The 16,056-nt window shown below is 39.9% G+C and overlaps 1 protein-coding gene across 3 annotated transcripts in view; it reads left to right on the top strand.

The window, feature by feature from the left end:
- Gabrb1 (gamma-aminobutyric acid type A receptor subunit beta1) overlaps positions 1-16,056 on the top strand; it is a 381,088-nt gene that overhangs the window by 359,434 nt on the left and 5,598 nt on the right. For 2 of the 3 annotated variants that reach the window (XM_041671140.1, XM_041671139.1), the window contains one exon: positions 1,924-14,209. In XM_041671140.1, the coding sequence (XP_041527074.1) occupies positions 1,924-2,268 (345 nt within the window). In that variant the 3' untranslated portion in view covers positions 2,269-14,209. Of the gene's footprint in view, positions 1-1,923; positions 14,210-16,056 lie in introns of those variants that run through there. The other variant, XR_005976095.1, reaches the window with a different exon arrangement.

Raw genomic sequence — 16,056 nt, 5'->3', positions numbered from 1 at the left:
TGATTGTAAGTTGACAAGGACTCAGTTGTGCTGGTTAGTTCTTCATCAGCTTTGACACAAGCTGAAATCATCTGAAAAGAGGCAAGTTCAACTGAGACGATGCTAATTAGACTGACTTGCAGGCAAATCTGGGGGTAGTACATTTTCCTGATTAATGATTGATGTGGGAGGGCCTAGCCCATTGTGAGTGGTACCACCCTTAGAAAGTAACCCTGGATTGAAAAAAAAAAAAAAAAAAACCTGAAAAAGTCTGAGGAGCAATGTTCCTCCACAGTCTGCTTCAGTTCCTGGTTCTTGTCCTGCCCTGCTTACTTTACGCTCCTCTCTGGCTTCCTTTCAGGATGGGTTGTAAACTAGGAGCTGCAGGATTAAATAAACCCATTCCTCCTCCAAGTTGCTTTGATTATGGTGTTCTATCATAGCAACAGAAAGCCAATGGGTATAAAATATATGTGCTCATTAGGATTTACTGTCAATTTGACAAAACCTAGAGTCGCCAGGGAAAAAGAAACAACTGAGGAATTGCCCAATTCTGATTAGCCTGCATTACTGTCTGTGAAAGGAGTCTTTTGATTGGTAGTTTGTGTGAGAGAGCCTGGCCCACCGTGGGTAGCACCATGCCTTGGCCAATGAGCCTCAGCTGTTTAAGAAAACTAGCTACAGGAAAAAATGTATAGCTCAATAAAATCAATTTTTTAAAAAAAAGAAGCCTATTATCAGATAAGGTCAGGGAACAGAGAGAGTAACAGGACTTAACAAACTGCGTTTTCATGTAGGCTTACTCATCTATACTTTCTGAAAGTTGCTCTGTTGAATAAAGTTTAAAAATAAAAGAAAAATATAGCTGATTAAGTCAGAAGAGTCAGCAAGCAGAGTTCCTCCATGGTTCTTGTCTCCAAGATTCTACTTGAGTTTCTTCCCTGACTGCCCTCAAAGATGAGTTATAATCCAGAGGTGTAAGCTAAATAAACCCTTTCCGTCTCAAGCAATTTTGGTCAAAGTGTTTTATAACAGCAGCAGAAATTAAATTTGAATAAGATAGGTAGACAGGTGGTTCAAAATAAAAGATTAAATAATAGGTGATAATAGATAGATAGATAGAAACATATACTTATAGATGAAAGATGATAGATAAATACAGACATACATAGATGAATGATAGATGATAGATAGATAGATGATAGATAGATAGATAGATAGATAGATAGATAGATAGATAGATAGATAATACAGACATATATAGATGAATGATAGATAGATAGATAGATAGATAGATAGAACAAATGGATGGTATGTAGGTAGTTGATAGAAGCAGATAGATGATAAATAGAAAGGTAGAGATAGAGAAAATAATTAATAGATTTAGAATAGTTATCTAGATAAATAATAGAAGGTAGGTAACTGTGAATAGAGATTAATAGAGATAAGTAGACTTAATAGGTAAATAGAAGATAAAAAAGATAATTGATAGGTCAGTGATAAGTAAATAGATAACAGATGGATAATTGATAGAAATTGATAATTGATAGATGATAGAAGATAGGCAAATGATAGATGACTAATAGCTACAGGCAGACAGTTGATAGGTAGATAGAAGATAAATCCATAATCTGGAAGTAGACAAATAATTGATAGAGATAGCTTATTGATACAAATTGATAACAGAAGACAGAGATAGAAGGTGAGTGATAGGTGGCTAATAGAAGATAAAAGATTGGTAGACACAATAATGACTGACAGATGATTGATAGAGTAGATAGATGAATTATAGATAATCTTCATTGTCAGGCGGCACATGGAGCCAATTATCCTGCAATGGGTCAATGTACATGAAATGGAAAGGATCAATGAGTCCCCCAACGACAGCATGACAGTGGATGAATGTTCTTGGTGAGTGCCTGAGCAAGTCCTCTCTGCCCTCAGGTCGACGCCCACGGCAATATTCTCCTCAGCACTCTGGAAATCAGGAACGAGACCAGCGGCTCCGAGGTGCTCACGGGTGTGAGTGACCCCAAGGCCACCATGTACTCGTACGACAGCGCCAGCATCCAGTACCGCAAGCCGCTGAGCAGCCGCGAGGGCTTTGGGCGCGGGCTGGACAGACACGGGGTGCCAGGCAAGGGGCGCATCCGCAGGCGTGCCTCGCAACTCAAAGTGAAGATCCCTGACTTAACTGACGTGAACTCCATAGACAAGTGGTCCCGAATGTTTTTCCCCATCACATTTTCTCTTTTTAATGTCGTTTATTGGCTTTACTATGTCCACTAAAGTCAGTCTCATGGCTTGGTTTAGACTATCTTCCTTGGCTTGTTTTCTAACCCCACACTCTCCCAACAGCGATTACTGCTGTGGTTTTTGGAGGTCAGAGATTCAGTCATCCAATTGGTTTTTGGTATTGCGTGTCAGTTTTTATTATCACACCGTGTTTACTTCAGCAACAACAAAAGGTATTTGTTTGTGTGTACAGTGGTCCAGGTTACTAGCTCTCTTTCAGCATTCCATCAATTGCTTTGTTTACAAACACAAAAGGAGATGCGTGGTAGCTACTGTTGGTAGTCTTTCCTAGTCGCCCTGGATCTCACTGAATAATTTAAAAATGAAAATGTACAGTGGACTTGCTGTCCACCAGCACTGTGTTCTGAGAAAGCTGTAATCATCTCATTCTGCCAAAAAATAATGATTTTTTTTTAATGACAGGAAAAAAAAAAAAACAACTAACTTCAGCATCTCAGATGAAAAAGCCATTTGACAAATAGCAGGTTTTCAGGAAGCAGGGATATAGCAGACAATTCTCCTCCCTTCTGAAGTTCTCCTGGGTCCCTTATTGAAAGGCTTCTCGACTCTGCAAAAGAGGGACATCAAAGCTAGTGTTAGTCACCTTTTTCCCCAAACTCACCCTACTGTGTCCATCTAACAATGACCATGGCTATCCTTAAAAGTGTTTCTTTCTCAAACTGCCCAGATGGTCAAAGTTAGCATTCGAATCCAACCTGATCTATCTGGTAGTCACTGAGAACATTTTTCTTTCCTTGTCAAGAATAAGAAGTTTGGGGGACAATCAATCTTTTCCTTGCTGACCATTATGGGAAGCAGCCTTGCCTGGCCTTGGTAAACTTTGGACTCTCTTGATGCCATGAAAACCATGTGGTCATATTTCCACAGTCCCTGCTCCAGGAAGAAAGAGAGAAAGGACATGTGGGGTCCAGCTGGTAAAGGATTTGAAGGAGGTGAAGACCAATTTTTTTTTTCCCTTGAGGAAAAAAAATTGCTATTTCTCTGAGCAAGGCAAGACTTATGTGTTATGAAAAGGTGCCTGGGCAGTTATCCGCACTGCCAAATCTTAAGTCAAATTGTATGTATCGCCTAGCCTTCCAGAGAGCAGTGTCTAATAGTGATAAGCTCATCACACAGGACTCTCCTGAAACTTTTTTGGTCTGTTTTCTGAGCTCTGCATTTCAAACTACAAAATGCATGGCCTGGGGAATGCTCATCCACCATGTCAGTGTCTTCCTCCAAAGCCAGATTCCCAGCTTAAAGAGACCTTTAAAGTAGCAAAATCACAGAGAGAAGAAACTCATCACAACAAAACACTGAGCCTTTAATCATGTGCACTGGCCCCTGAAGTGTGGACCCTGCCTGTCTCCACGCATTAATCACTGTCATTGCACAGCCTCGTCTGTGCTGATGCGTGATTCTGGGTCGTGGGTCTCGTGACTTTCAATAAAGCGACGCAATTGTAAACACGCTCAACAAGCTGCTGCTGAGTCCTTCCCATTTTTATGCCGTTAAAACCTCGTTTGCTTTCAGAATGAGTTTGTAAAATTATATACGTCTATTTGCAAGGTTGAGTGAGGGCACAAATTGACCAGCCATGGATGGAGGCCACGATCCGTGCATGTGATGAGGAAACTGAAGGACTAATCAAGATGACTGCCTCGTTTGATAGTCTGGCTCTCCTCTCCAAAGAGAATCAATGTGCAGAGAAACGAGAGCTGTTAAAAATATAGTCAATTGGAAAGGGAAAGCTGGAATTCCTAAGAATGAGTCCAAGGGGATAATATGAAAAAATACATTTAGAAAGCAAGAGGAAAAGAAAACCCTTAAATAAGCGAGCGTGGCTGGATTAATAACAGACACTAGTGAAAATAGAAAAGCCCACCCCACCTTAGAAAAAAAAAAACAAACTGATCACCCCAACTTCTTGAGGAGCCCTGCGATTTTGAGGACAAATTCTCATTTAGGTTTTCAGGAAGTGTAAAACACGCTTCTCAGGCTGAGCTATGCTCATCCTATGGTTACAGGGTCATCCATAGGAAGCTCTGCTTGGTTCCCAAGGCTGAGATGCCATGCCATGCACAATGCCAGGGCAGAGTAGAATGGAATGGGGGTTCCTGTTTCCAATGACTACCCAGGAACTACCATGCGGCCGTTTATTTTAAACATAGGAAGGGAAATATGTGCCTGATGTTGAACAGAAATTAATCATTGTGATGTCAAAGCTGTTTAAAAGGCTTTCAAGAAAGAAATACTGAATCAGAGACAAGTGTCTCCTTAGATCTTCTCATAGAAGATTGTGATCATTTGGTTTTTCAGTTCTATATTGTCCTTTTTAAAATCTAAAGTGATTTTGTTGTAGTTTCAGATATAAAGCATATTTTGCAGGAAAAAAAACATTTTGAACTCCTACATTTTAACCTTTTAAAATGTAAAATGATTGGACCTGAACTGCCCACTGGACATGAAATGATATGGGGATCACAGACATCAGTATGCAAATCCAGTCAAATGGCTTTGATCTCAGAGGCAATGGAAGCCCACAGCCTTGAAGAGCTGTCACACTTGTGGGGCAAGATCTTTGTCATAACTTCTGAACACCTCCCAGATTACTCCATTCTCTCTGTTCCCTTCCCAAGCCAAACAGTAACAGGGAAGCACCTTCCTTCTCTGCCATTCTCCCTCCTCTTGCCCTAAATATTGTAAATACATAATAAACATCATTAAACATTCTTAAATGTTCTCACACTGGCCCCATTGGTTGAAAGATTTCGCCTACATTATACAAAAATTATTGTTTAACTATGATTAAATTGATTTCTTTTTGCCCTGAAAATAGCCATAATCCCCTCCATCAAGGAAAGAAAGAAATTGAAAATGACAGACTCCCTCCCTTATGCCTCATTCACACCCAGAGAACCCCGTCTCTCACTGTTCAACTGTGGGACTGATTGTGTGGAAGACTTACCCTGCTGTGGGAAGAGTAGACATCACACCTTTTACTTGACAATAATCGGACATTCATCCCTTCTTCCCATATTTTTTTCCTTGGCTTCAAATAGCAGATGTTCCTTCCAGTTAGCACTTCTCTGAGGCAAAGACCCAGGTGAAGGCTCATTTCTGCTTGAATAATCCAGGATTAGTATCGCCATCACCTCTGTTGCCGAACAGGAACAGCAGCTGGCTGGCAAGACTGCTGAGTGAACAGCCTGTGTCTGTGTGCACGCTACCTTCATTGTGCTTTGCAGTCAATGATGGATCTTACGAAATTCAGTGAGAAAAATGTGGTGCAGAGAAAGAGTAATGGCTTTAGGGTCTGAAAAGACAGGCTTTCCTTTTAAAAAAAAAAAAACAAGTCATAGAAAATCGACAAAATTCTATAGTCCTAAATCAATGACTATCTTATGAATATTTGTTTAGACAGGTTTTATTACAATCTGCCAAGTTAAACAAAAAAGTATACAGGATAGTCCTTCTAGAAGAAAAGAGTCTCCAAGATTTCACATGTCCCAAATTCTGGATGGTATCTTGTCAAAGGGTGATGTGTCGCCATTTGTTTATTAAAATATCATCATGTATTTTAGGAAAAGGTGAAAGGAACGTGCAAGCATTTGCTCAAGACGGTTCAATCAGCTGTTTCTGGGATGAACAGAAGAGAAAAACATGTATCTGAAAGAAAACGCAAAGGTACATTGGTTAATGGAACGTGGGCTATTGTGTAAACTTCCTTGTAAATTCTGTACATAGTTCACTGAGCTGTTCCCTGTGATGTGCTGGTCCTCGACTTTGGGTGGATGTTTGGAAAACCTGAATATTGTAAATAATGTAAGCTTATGAAGCATTTGCTTTTACTCATAAAGTGAAATGATTAGTGATTTGGGCCCAAATCAGAATCTCTCCAGCTCTTGCTCTTTCATGCATACAGTTGTGTGACTCTGCTGTAAGCCATAGCCAGGTGTCTGTGATCACTGCCTCATGCCTTTACCCACTTTAAGGGACAGCAGCTGCCTAGAAGGCTGCCAACCTGTGGGGCCAAAGAACAGAGCACCAGCAGAAACCGGAACTGGAGCAATGTGCTCCTTGAACAGTCACGAAAAGCAGATAAGTTGTTTTCACTCACTGTGGCTATTTGTATCATCAAGAACTGAATTACCGATGCTGTTCAAGGGGTCAGGGATTGAGGGGATGCTTAAAACCCACAGGTAATCCAAAGCTTCATTTGCACCAATAACTTTAGCTTCTAAACTATGTTTTCTAGAACTTCTAATAAGATTAAAAATGAATAGAATAGTTGGGTTTCATCAGGGTGGACAATAAACATCTGAAGGATAGGCAGGGGTGCAGAGAGAGACAACAAATGTCCTTGATAGCACTGGTTGGCAGACACACACCTGACAGACACAGAGGTAACCATGTCCTTACTTTTAAAGGTAGAGAAAAATTCTGGTGTGAACTGATTGAGAAGACAAACAAAAGCATTTAACAAGGGGAAGGGCACGTGCAGTGTGAGCTGCTTGAGTTTGAAGAACTTGGTAATTAAATATTTCCAGATATTATTTCTCCAAGTTCTCGGGGTTCTTTCAGAAGCCTTCAGGATGTGGGCTGTTATGCCACAAAGTGTGTTTCCAAGCAATCCCAGAGAGGGTGATGGGACCAAAAGAAATTCAAATTATCCAAGCAATTGAAGATTGAGATTGGTTTCTTAGTGGTAGAGGGAAAGGTGTCCTCCTCAAAGGTAAGATTCTTTGTGTCGTTTTACATGGTAGGAGAGCATACACAGAGAGCTATTATTTTGGAACATTTTAATCCTGAGACGTGCCCCACCACCAGCTGAACACACAAAACACACTTTGGTGGAACTAATCCATTCTGCCAATTTTCAGGTTAGAACACATTGTGATTTTTCCCTTAGCTTTTCTTCAGATAGCAGCACATCAGCGGGAATGATTGAAAGCGTAATTGTTGGGATCTGCAGCAAGCATTTGAAAGAAGTTCTTTTTAATAAATGAATTACAAAATAGAAAACATTGAATTCATAAAAGGGTAAGAATGAGGGTTCTGTGTTTGTTCTGACACCTCCCACAGCAGGAATTTCCCATTAAATTTGAAGCACTCTAACAGGTTTTTACCTAGTCAGAAATCTTTGGCATATTAACGGACTCACATCAAGGAACTCAATCATTTTTCATTGGCTCCCAAACTTTTTGTGAATAATGGATCTATCAAAAAAAATTTCCAGTGGGAATTCAAGTTGGGAAAATTGATATTCCTAAACCAGTTGAGAAGGAATCCCACTCTCCAGAGCAACACTCACTGCATATTCCGTCCTGTGGACAATCAAAACAAATCAGTACATATATGTGAGGTCAAATAACCTGGTTTATTTGCCTTAGGGATACAGGGTCACAAATACATTCATTAAAATAGTCTCCTTCCAAAGTCAAAGGATAAACAAGAGCAATATCATTACCTGGCTCTTGCTTCTTTCTGGGCTTTCCTTTGAGGAGAAACAGGAAACAGGAGACACTCCCAAATATATTTTTATATGTTCAAATAATTAAAATATTATATGTGTATTTTGAAATCTTTGAATTTTATAAAATAGGTGAACTTTTCTGTCTTAATATTTCCCAACTATATACCCAATGAAATCAATTCCTTTATTTATTGTCCATCTCATTGCCAAAGCTCATATGCTATCTTGCTCATATTTAGATGGCAGCTTCAACTTTTAAACTTACAGTTTTTCATTAAATTCACAAACAAAGAATTATAATAATTCTTCCCAATTCATACTCATAATGCCTTTAAAAGGTGTTCAGAGGGAAATCTTTTCATTGTGGCCACCTCTGAAGACCCTGGATTACTTTTATTTGTTTTTTATGTAGAGTACACATGTTTACAAACATTTTTTCTTTCCCAACTTATTTCAAATACAGTAGAAATGAAAGTAATGACTTTGACCTGTGGGTGATTGTATTACCTATACCAGAACTTAAAGCTAAGGCCCTTTTCTCAATAGCAGTAGCATGGTAAATCTATGCTGTATTCATCAATGCTCCTCCGAGAATGGCTTATCACACAAGTAGAACATCTGAGGTTACAGAGAGTCCTTTAGAACTTGGAGCTAATTCTTCCTTTCTGTATCTTTCTCCTAGACTTATACTACATATGTATCACCTCACCTATCCCATGAACTTTCTAGCAGATTCTAGAGCCAGTAATTGCACAAACCATTGTGCTCTGTTCAAAATAGTGTAGGATGCATCCCTCCATAAAGCATCTCCACTTAGGGAATGCAGGTTCCCTGAACATACACCAAACAAGATGCTGGAAGGTTAAGAGTGGTGGGGAGGAGGGGAGATAACAAAGGAAGACCCCTTGGAATCAGGATGGAGGTGTGCCTCCATACAGGCCTGTGACCTTTGATATGACTTCAAGTTCTCTTCCAGAACCAGGTCTCAAATGTTATTTTAGAGAGGCTCGTGTACATGGGAGTTGAACCAAACAGTGCTGGTGTACCATGGTCTCTGTTGATACAGCCCCGCAAATCTAATAGTAGTCTTTGCACATGCCTTCGAGAGTTAGCCCCTTGACGTCCAGCAAATTGGATACTAGCTCAGATTTCTTCCAAACCTCATCAAACACACAGTTACACAGGCAAGTAGCAAACTTATCTTATGACTTTTATAATATTCTGTACTATAATCTTCCATTTTAGACAAGTATCAAGGGACACTCAGATAACATTCATTCATGTGATCTGGTTTCCATGTTTAGATCTTTGAAAGATACAGATGTTCTTAAATCATTCTTTGTAACTCAGTCAAGAAAAAAGCCATAAAACCCTCCCACGTGGATGGGAAAGCCAACTGCTAATCAGTATCTGAGCCCAAATGCATTCCGGTGACATCTCCAGTTTTGAACTTCACATGTCTCTATGTCTCTAAAATGGAACAAGCAAATATATTTGAGCTTTCAAGCCAGTTGCAGATTCCCATTGAGAGGAAAGTCCTTCTGTACCCTAGGGCCTGTTACTCATCCTTCTCGCCCCTTTCCCCTCGTGTCCTGCTATACCACTTTACCAATCAAATTGCTTTAGTATCTTAGACACAGTCATGGCAAAAAAAATTGAAAGTTTATTAAAAGTCTTGTAGTTATTCTCCAGGCAATGCACCCCTCCCCAGTCCAGTCTCTGAACATGACCACCAAAATGAATTTGACAAGTATTCTTAATTTTTACTGAACGTTTATGATTCTCCTGGAGCCTTTTAACTGTTAAGATAATATTTTCTCATCCAGTTCCATGTGGAGCTGTCATATATTGCTTTAATTGTGTTTCTTCTTCATCTTACTTGTTGAAAGATGTTATCATTTATTATATTGAATTTTTAAAGAAAATTGTTAGGGTATGCCTGAAGACTCCATTTTTCCTGCTGGATGTCAGTTTATGAGAACACCTTCTTTTTTGCAAAATTAGCTGAGTATTTTTCTCCCAGTCTCAGACATCCTCCAAAGACGGTTCTCCCAACTTCCTAATGTGCCCTCCTCTTAAGGCGAGGGGGTGATTGCTTTCTTTTCTGCTTTCCCATGATGTTTTTAATCAACAGATAGAGTCACATCTAATAATATCATTTTTTTTCAGAGACAGGAAGCATCCCTAAGTGTTTAAGTTCGAACTGAGGTTAACATTTGCTAACATAGCAGTATCTGCTGAGATCCATTCCAAAGCATGTGACAAACGGTAACTCTCAAAGGATGTTGTTACAATCCAAACATTCTTAGCTCCTATAACAGTAGGAATAGAAGAGACTGGTCTAGAATGTTGATTTCAAGAATAGAAGGCCCAAGACCTTTTTCTGATTCTCTGAATATTATCAGCCCTCAGTATAGCTGCACCAGGGTTGCATAGGCCATTCCTCAGATAGTCATCCTGAGGGGCAGAAACAGGTTAAGTCCTGCCTTGGATTACTTTTCATAGGCAAGAAACCTTTCCTCAGAAGCCATCCCTTTTGTCCTGTTGGCCAAGGTTGAGTTAAACATCCACGCCTTAACCATTCCTGGAAGAGTATAGTTCTTGTGCCTGACTTATAACAAATATTCGGAGCTATACAATGTAAAAAAAAAAGTTATTTAACTAATAATTATTTAATAACAAAAAGAAACTAAGAATGGTCTTGGGGAGATAGCCAGTAATGACTACCCCATATTAAACTATAGAAAATACTTTCCCACTATAATATAATGCTTTCCCCTATACTCCGGCCCTATGAAATTATGCTAGCACAAGTACCAGGACACAGAAGCCCAAAGAGTTTTAATAACTTACCCAGATCTAATAGTTACTGGGAAAGTGGGTATTCATTCCCAGTTTTTCTTGCTTCCAAAGACAAAGTTTCTACCTCTCCCATCCAATCTATATTTAATCCCTTTGACCTTGATGATATGGGCTTCTAGAGTATTTAAACGATATGTGGAAGAATTTGGAAGAAGACAGCTCTTACACCCAGGAATGAGATACTGTGCCCAGTAGATGCTGCTTAGTTTATTTCTCTCCACTCTGCCCTCTCTCTACTCCCCACAGAACAGCCTTTCGTTGTTCAAAGAGAGTGATGAAGAAAAGCCTGTGCAACCACAGAGCTTCGCTGGGCTCCCTTCTTTACGTTCACAGCATTATTAGAGGATTGAACAACCCAGTTTGGCTGAGTTTGGAAGGTAAACTAAGAGACTGCTTTAAATTATAGAATCTCTGCAACCTGGAGGATACAGGAAATCCCAATAACTTTACTGATGGACTTTGTATTCTGTCCTAGAAAAGAAAACTTACTTCACTGTGAGCCACTTGTTGTGTCTAGACAGCCTTCACCTCGCACGTCCACTACGCTTTTCACTGCTCTCTTTAGCCCCTTCAGAATTGAGCTATAGACCCTCACTACCCTTAATTCCAGTAGTCAGGCATCATTCCCAAATATTCTTATTGCTACACTTCAAGTTTTACATCTTATGGTCAGTGCTAGGATGCTATTCCTAGCTCCACCCCAATGATAACTTAGAGAACAAACCACCAGCACCCAAAATATCCATCCAAGTCTCCATCCTCATCCCTTCGCCTACTGGTACTCTTTCAATTCTTGGAGCAACTCTGTCCAGTGAAATTGGAGTATTTCCAGTACTCTTATAAATATTCTGCCTCTATTTAAAAAATCGTCTTTAAGAGTATACACCCATTTTCTAAGTCCTGTGTAGAATCTCATGAATAAAAATCTCTAAACAAATTAAAACATAAAATCATACTTACAGTGGAGCCCTGGCTGACTCCATGCCGGGTGGTCATCGGGATTCTTTTTCCCACTGGTTGAGTAAGCAGACATAATCTTCTAATACCTCCGTTGAACACAAGCTCTAGCAGAACTGAATTTTCCATCCTAATTGCTTCTTCTTTTCCTTTATAAAAAATAGGAACATTTTCTTCCGTGGTTTAATTTCTATTCCTGCCTTATTAAAAAAGTCTTCTGAATGTATGTTCTGTGGGTGTTTGAAGTTGCAATGACATTGCATTGCCAATGGAAACTCCAACGTGAATTATAGAATAATCATGGAGGACATTGTACAGCAAGGTCCATGTCTTCTACCACATAAATAGAGACCTGGCACTAGTTAGGAAGAAGGGACAGCTCCTAACACTCACCACTGCTTTTCAAGGATTGAAAAGCAGGGAATGTGAACAATCTTTATGAACCTCTCAACCACCGACAGTCCTGCTGTGTCCTTACATGCTTTCGTAAAAGAAACAGACTTCACACATCGTACCTCTCAGTGACAGCCAGCCTCCCCAGTTTTACTGGGTAGTATATTTTTCTATGTATATTCTCCCCAATATGTTGGATTTCAGTGTATTTGATTTTTCTTTTTTATCAACATATTACTGTCTGATTTCTTTATCATTTTTTTTAAAAAAAATATTCACTGGATGAAGCTTGAAATGCATTTTTGCAGGAATGCCCTGAGATATTTTTAAGAAAGCCCCTGGATTATTCTAACTCAGTGTAGTAAGAATTGTGTATCCAAATAACCTTTTCTATTCAGAACATCCACTATTTTTCTAACGAGGGAATGCTTATGATTTTATACACATGTATTTATTCACTGTGGCTCAACCCCATAGTTTAAAATAAACCAATAATTCTCTTGATAATAATAGTCCTCACATGACACTTTTAAAAGTTCAAGATTGCCTGAGGCTTTTGGAAATTCCCAATGATCTAAATACTTACAAGGTCCAAAGATGCTTTAATTCTTTAAGGTCAGTTTTTGGTTTTCACCACCAGGCAGCATGTTGTGCCGTTGTGATGGACACACGATGGCTGATATAACGTTGGTGTATTTAGAAGGTTAAGATAAGGAATGAAAATTATAGTTTACAATGCAGTATAAACACAAACTGTTTCCGAGAGAAAAGCATCTGGATTGAAGATGGCTCTCTCGAAATACTTCTCCTGGCTGCCCATCATCTCTGGAAAATTCTTTCACTTCCCTTGAATTTAACAAGGAGGTTGAAGCTATGGGGTGGGGCTGGGAAAATCAAGTCTCATTAGGCTAGAGACTAAGAAATGACCATTGCTGCTGGCAGTGATTCAAACACCTCTTTGGCAACGACTTCACTAAAAAATTTGACTGAACCGAACCTTATCTACACCTGCCAAACAAGATGCTTTCCTTCATAGCGTTCTGTGTGAAATAGCTATTACTTCCAAAGCAGGTGCTACATACACGGAAAGAAACATACACCTTCTGTTGCCTCTCAGCTAAGGTCACCAAACCTGTCGGAGGGCTTTAAGTGGTTGGGTTTTAACCTGGTGTTTTTGAATCTCCACTAACCAATTTTACGATCTACCCTCCTGCCAAATCTGACTTAGCAAACTCGTTATCCTGATTAGTATTCCACAATTCCAGCAAATAAAAGAATTCCTCTCTGGTTTTCAGAAGGCACACTTCTTGCATTGCAAGGAAACAGATATTTAGTGATCTTTGATCTTTGGCACAGCCTTTTCTTCCTAACATGAGCTGGTAATGGTTTTTGTATTCCTATCAAACCACTAGAGAAACTAAATGGCAAGGAACAGGATTTCTGAAAACCTGTAGAAATTTTTTTAATGAAATGGCGCAGGCTTGAACAGGTGCCAAGAAAGGAAAAGATGGACTCCTTACTTTTATAACTCAAGATTTCTATTTTGTATCAATATATGCTGCATTTTCTGACTGAAATTGCTGTCTGTCTCACAGCATCTGTGATCTTCTGTCGCTTTTTACATCTAAAATCAAATTTCATACAGTAAGCTTGTTTGTCCCTTTTTGTTTGGGATTCAATTAGAGTATTTTGTTTCATTAATTTCTTTTTTATGTGCTAAAAAGCAAGTGACTTATGCCTTCATTATCTCGAAAGCTATCTGTGGACAAAATCCATGAAGCCTGTAGACTGTGACTTTCACAACTAAACGGCGGGTAGCCGTGTAAACAGTGAATTTGTGACTAAGGAATTGTTCAGTGGCCTCTGGGTCCCACCCCTTTGCCCCCACATGGCCTTCTTTCTATTGTGAGTCATCCATCAAGTGATTGTGTACTCCTGTAAAATACAAAAATCAAATCACATGCTATCAGGTATGGACACAAGAGACGCTTGCGCTCTCGGTTTCAGGACTCCCAGCCTCCCTTACGATCGCGGGCTGTCCCTCACTCAGCGTTTCTCGTTCACCGTGCGGCTTTGCGCTAAAACACGGCACTGTTTGCTTCAGTACACAAGATCTGAACTGTTGCAGCAAAAGACAGAAGGCACGTCGGAAAGGCTGCTGTAACTGTGAAACTTCTGAAATGGAACTTACTGCTGTAAATATGTACAATTTATGTCAGCGTATTTCAATAAAAAATATCAATTACAAATGGCTACATACAAAAAGCTTACTTTGTCCTATGTTTTAAAATGTATGCAATTTCAGGCATAGCTTTTTATCATCCTTTAAAGTGTTTAGAATTCTGAATTTATTGTTTGACAGCTTTTCTTGTAAAAACGAATACAAAGACAAATCCCTGTATGTAGAAGAGAGTCTTTGATTATTAAAAAGAAGAAAAATACAAAAAAGAAAAGAAAAAAAAACCTGGGAAACCAAAAAGAGGCAGCATTTTGGTGGGAGTTTGTTTCCGCACTACTTTTAAACACATTCTTCAGGAAACACGCCTCACAAACATGAACAGATGGAGCATTTTTACAGTGGATGGGGAAGACGTGAGTAGTCTCTTTGTACTAAAATTGATGTCTAAAACAAAGTAAGTATCCACTTGTGAGGTGGCTCATATTCGTTGTTTTTATAACCTCTGCTCTACACGCTAACACTAGAGCTGCCTGTCGGTCTTTCCTCATGTGAAGACCTCTGATTTCCAGAGTCATTCTCTCCCTTGAGAAAGTGTTGCCAATCAAATAATGAACAAACTCAAGCTGCGAAGTCCATGTGTCTGTGAATTGATAGTTAGCAGAATAGCTTTCCGAGGAAAGACTAAATTTCAGCCTAGGGACAAGCTTAACATCTATCTAACAAAATAACTGGCAATCACTTTATTGGAGCACGAGCTTCATCCTGAAAAGGGCTTTCTTATGGCATTTGATATCAGCAAACATACAACGTGGGAGAAGTAAATACCCATCCAATTTCATCTAAATTGGAAAAGGAACAAATACGTAAGCATTTAGTAAGAAATGTAAGGTAGATGGTTCATGTCTTTTATCTTCCTAAACAAAGAAAAGCAAAAGCGTTTGAATTCAACAAGCAACCAGTAGTTACTATGGCAGGGAAGTGGAGAAAGGCTAGAGTCACGATGTAAGCCTTCTCAGTCTCAGAGAGAAAGCAAATAGAGAGTAGGGTGAAGCAGTATGACCACACCCTCCCAAGGATCACTACCGCACAACTAATAACAACTCAGAGACAGAAATTGGGGTTCAACCTGGAGGTCAGAAAAGCAAAACAGCTAGCCACCTGCTCTTACCTCTACCTCAGTCCAATCCAGGAATCTCAGATGGAGACTGAGACTCCCATTTTATATTCCTCCCTAGGTCTGGGATTAAAGGTGTGTGTTACCACTGCCTGGTCTGTAATGCTGACCAGTGGAGCTGTTTTACTCTCTGATCCTCAGGCAGGCTTTATTTATTAAAATACAAATGAAATGACACTACAGATTTACAGAGTCACCATGGAAGTGACCAGGCAGAACTGGGTGACAGCATCCATCCTCTGCTGGTGTGCAAGAGAATCCTCTGGAGGCCTGGAAATGTCTGTGCAGTCAGTGTGTGTTTGTAGTCACTATGATCCAAGTGATGTCACCTCTGAGTCCATCCATCATTTCGCTTAGCTGGTAATAATTTTGAAAATTTCCAAACACATTCACCTCCCAGGTTCTCCATCAGAAGTCTATGACTCACTCCAGCCAAGGAAGCAGGTAGGGTAGCTGCAGATCTTCATAGCTCCCCTTCTCCTTCAAATCCACCCCCACTTCCCTCAGTCTCATCCCCAGGTCTGTAGCAGACCACCTGCTGCAGCCTCCACTCCCCTCTCCCCCCATCTCCAGTGTATCACACACAGACCTCCTCAAACCTTCCTCTCCACTCATCCTGTTATCCCCACCCCCAACTCCAGCAGGCTTTCCCTGGGAACCTGCCAGCCAAGCCAGAGAAGCAAGTAGGGGAGCTTCAGATCTCCACACTCAGACTTCTCTCCTCTAAATCTAATCCCTAGG

The sequence above is a fragment of the Microtus oregoni genome, unplaced genomic scaffold (genome assembly GCF_018167655.1).
Source record: "Microtus oregoni isolate MIOR12 unplaced genomic scaffold, Mior012 000021F_ref0000039, whole genome shotgun sequence".
In the NCBI taxonomy this organism is placed as follows: domain Eukaryota; kingdom Metazoa; phylum Chordata; class Mammalia; order Rodentia; family Cricetidae; genus Microtus; species Microtus oregoni.
This window is presented reverse-complemented; position numbering and strand designations above follow the sequence as displayed.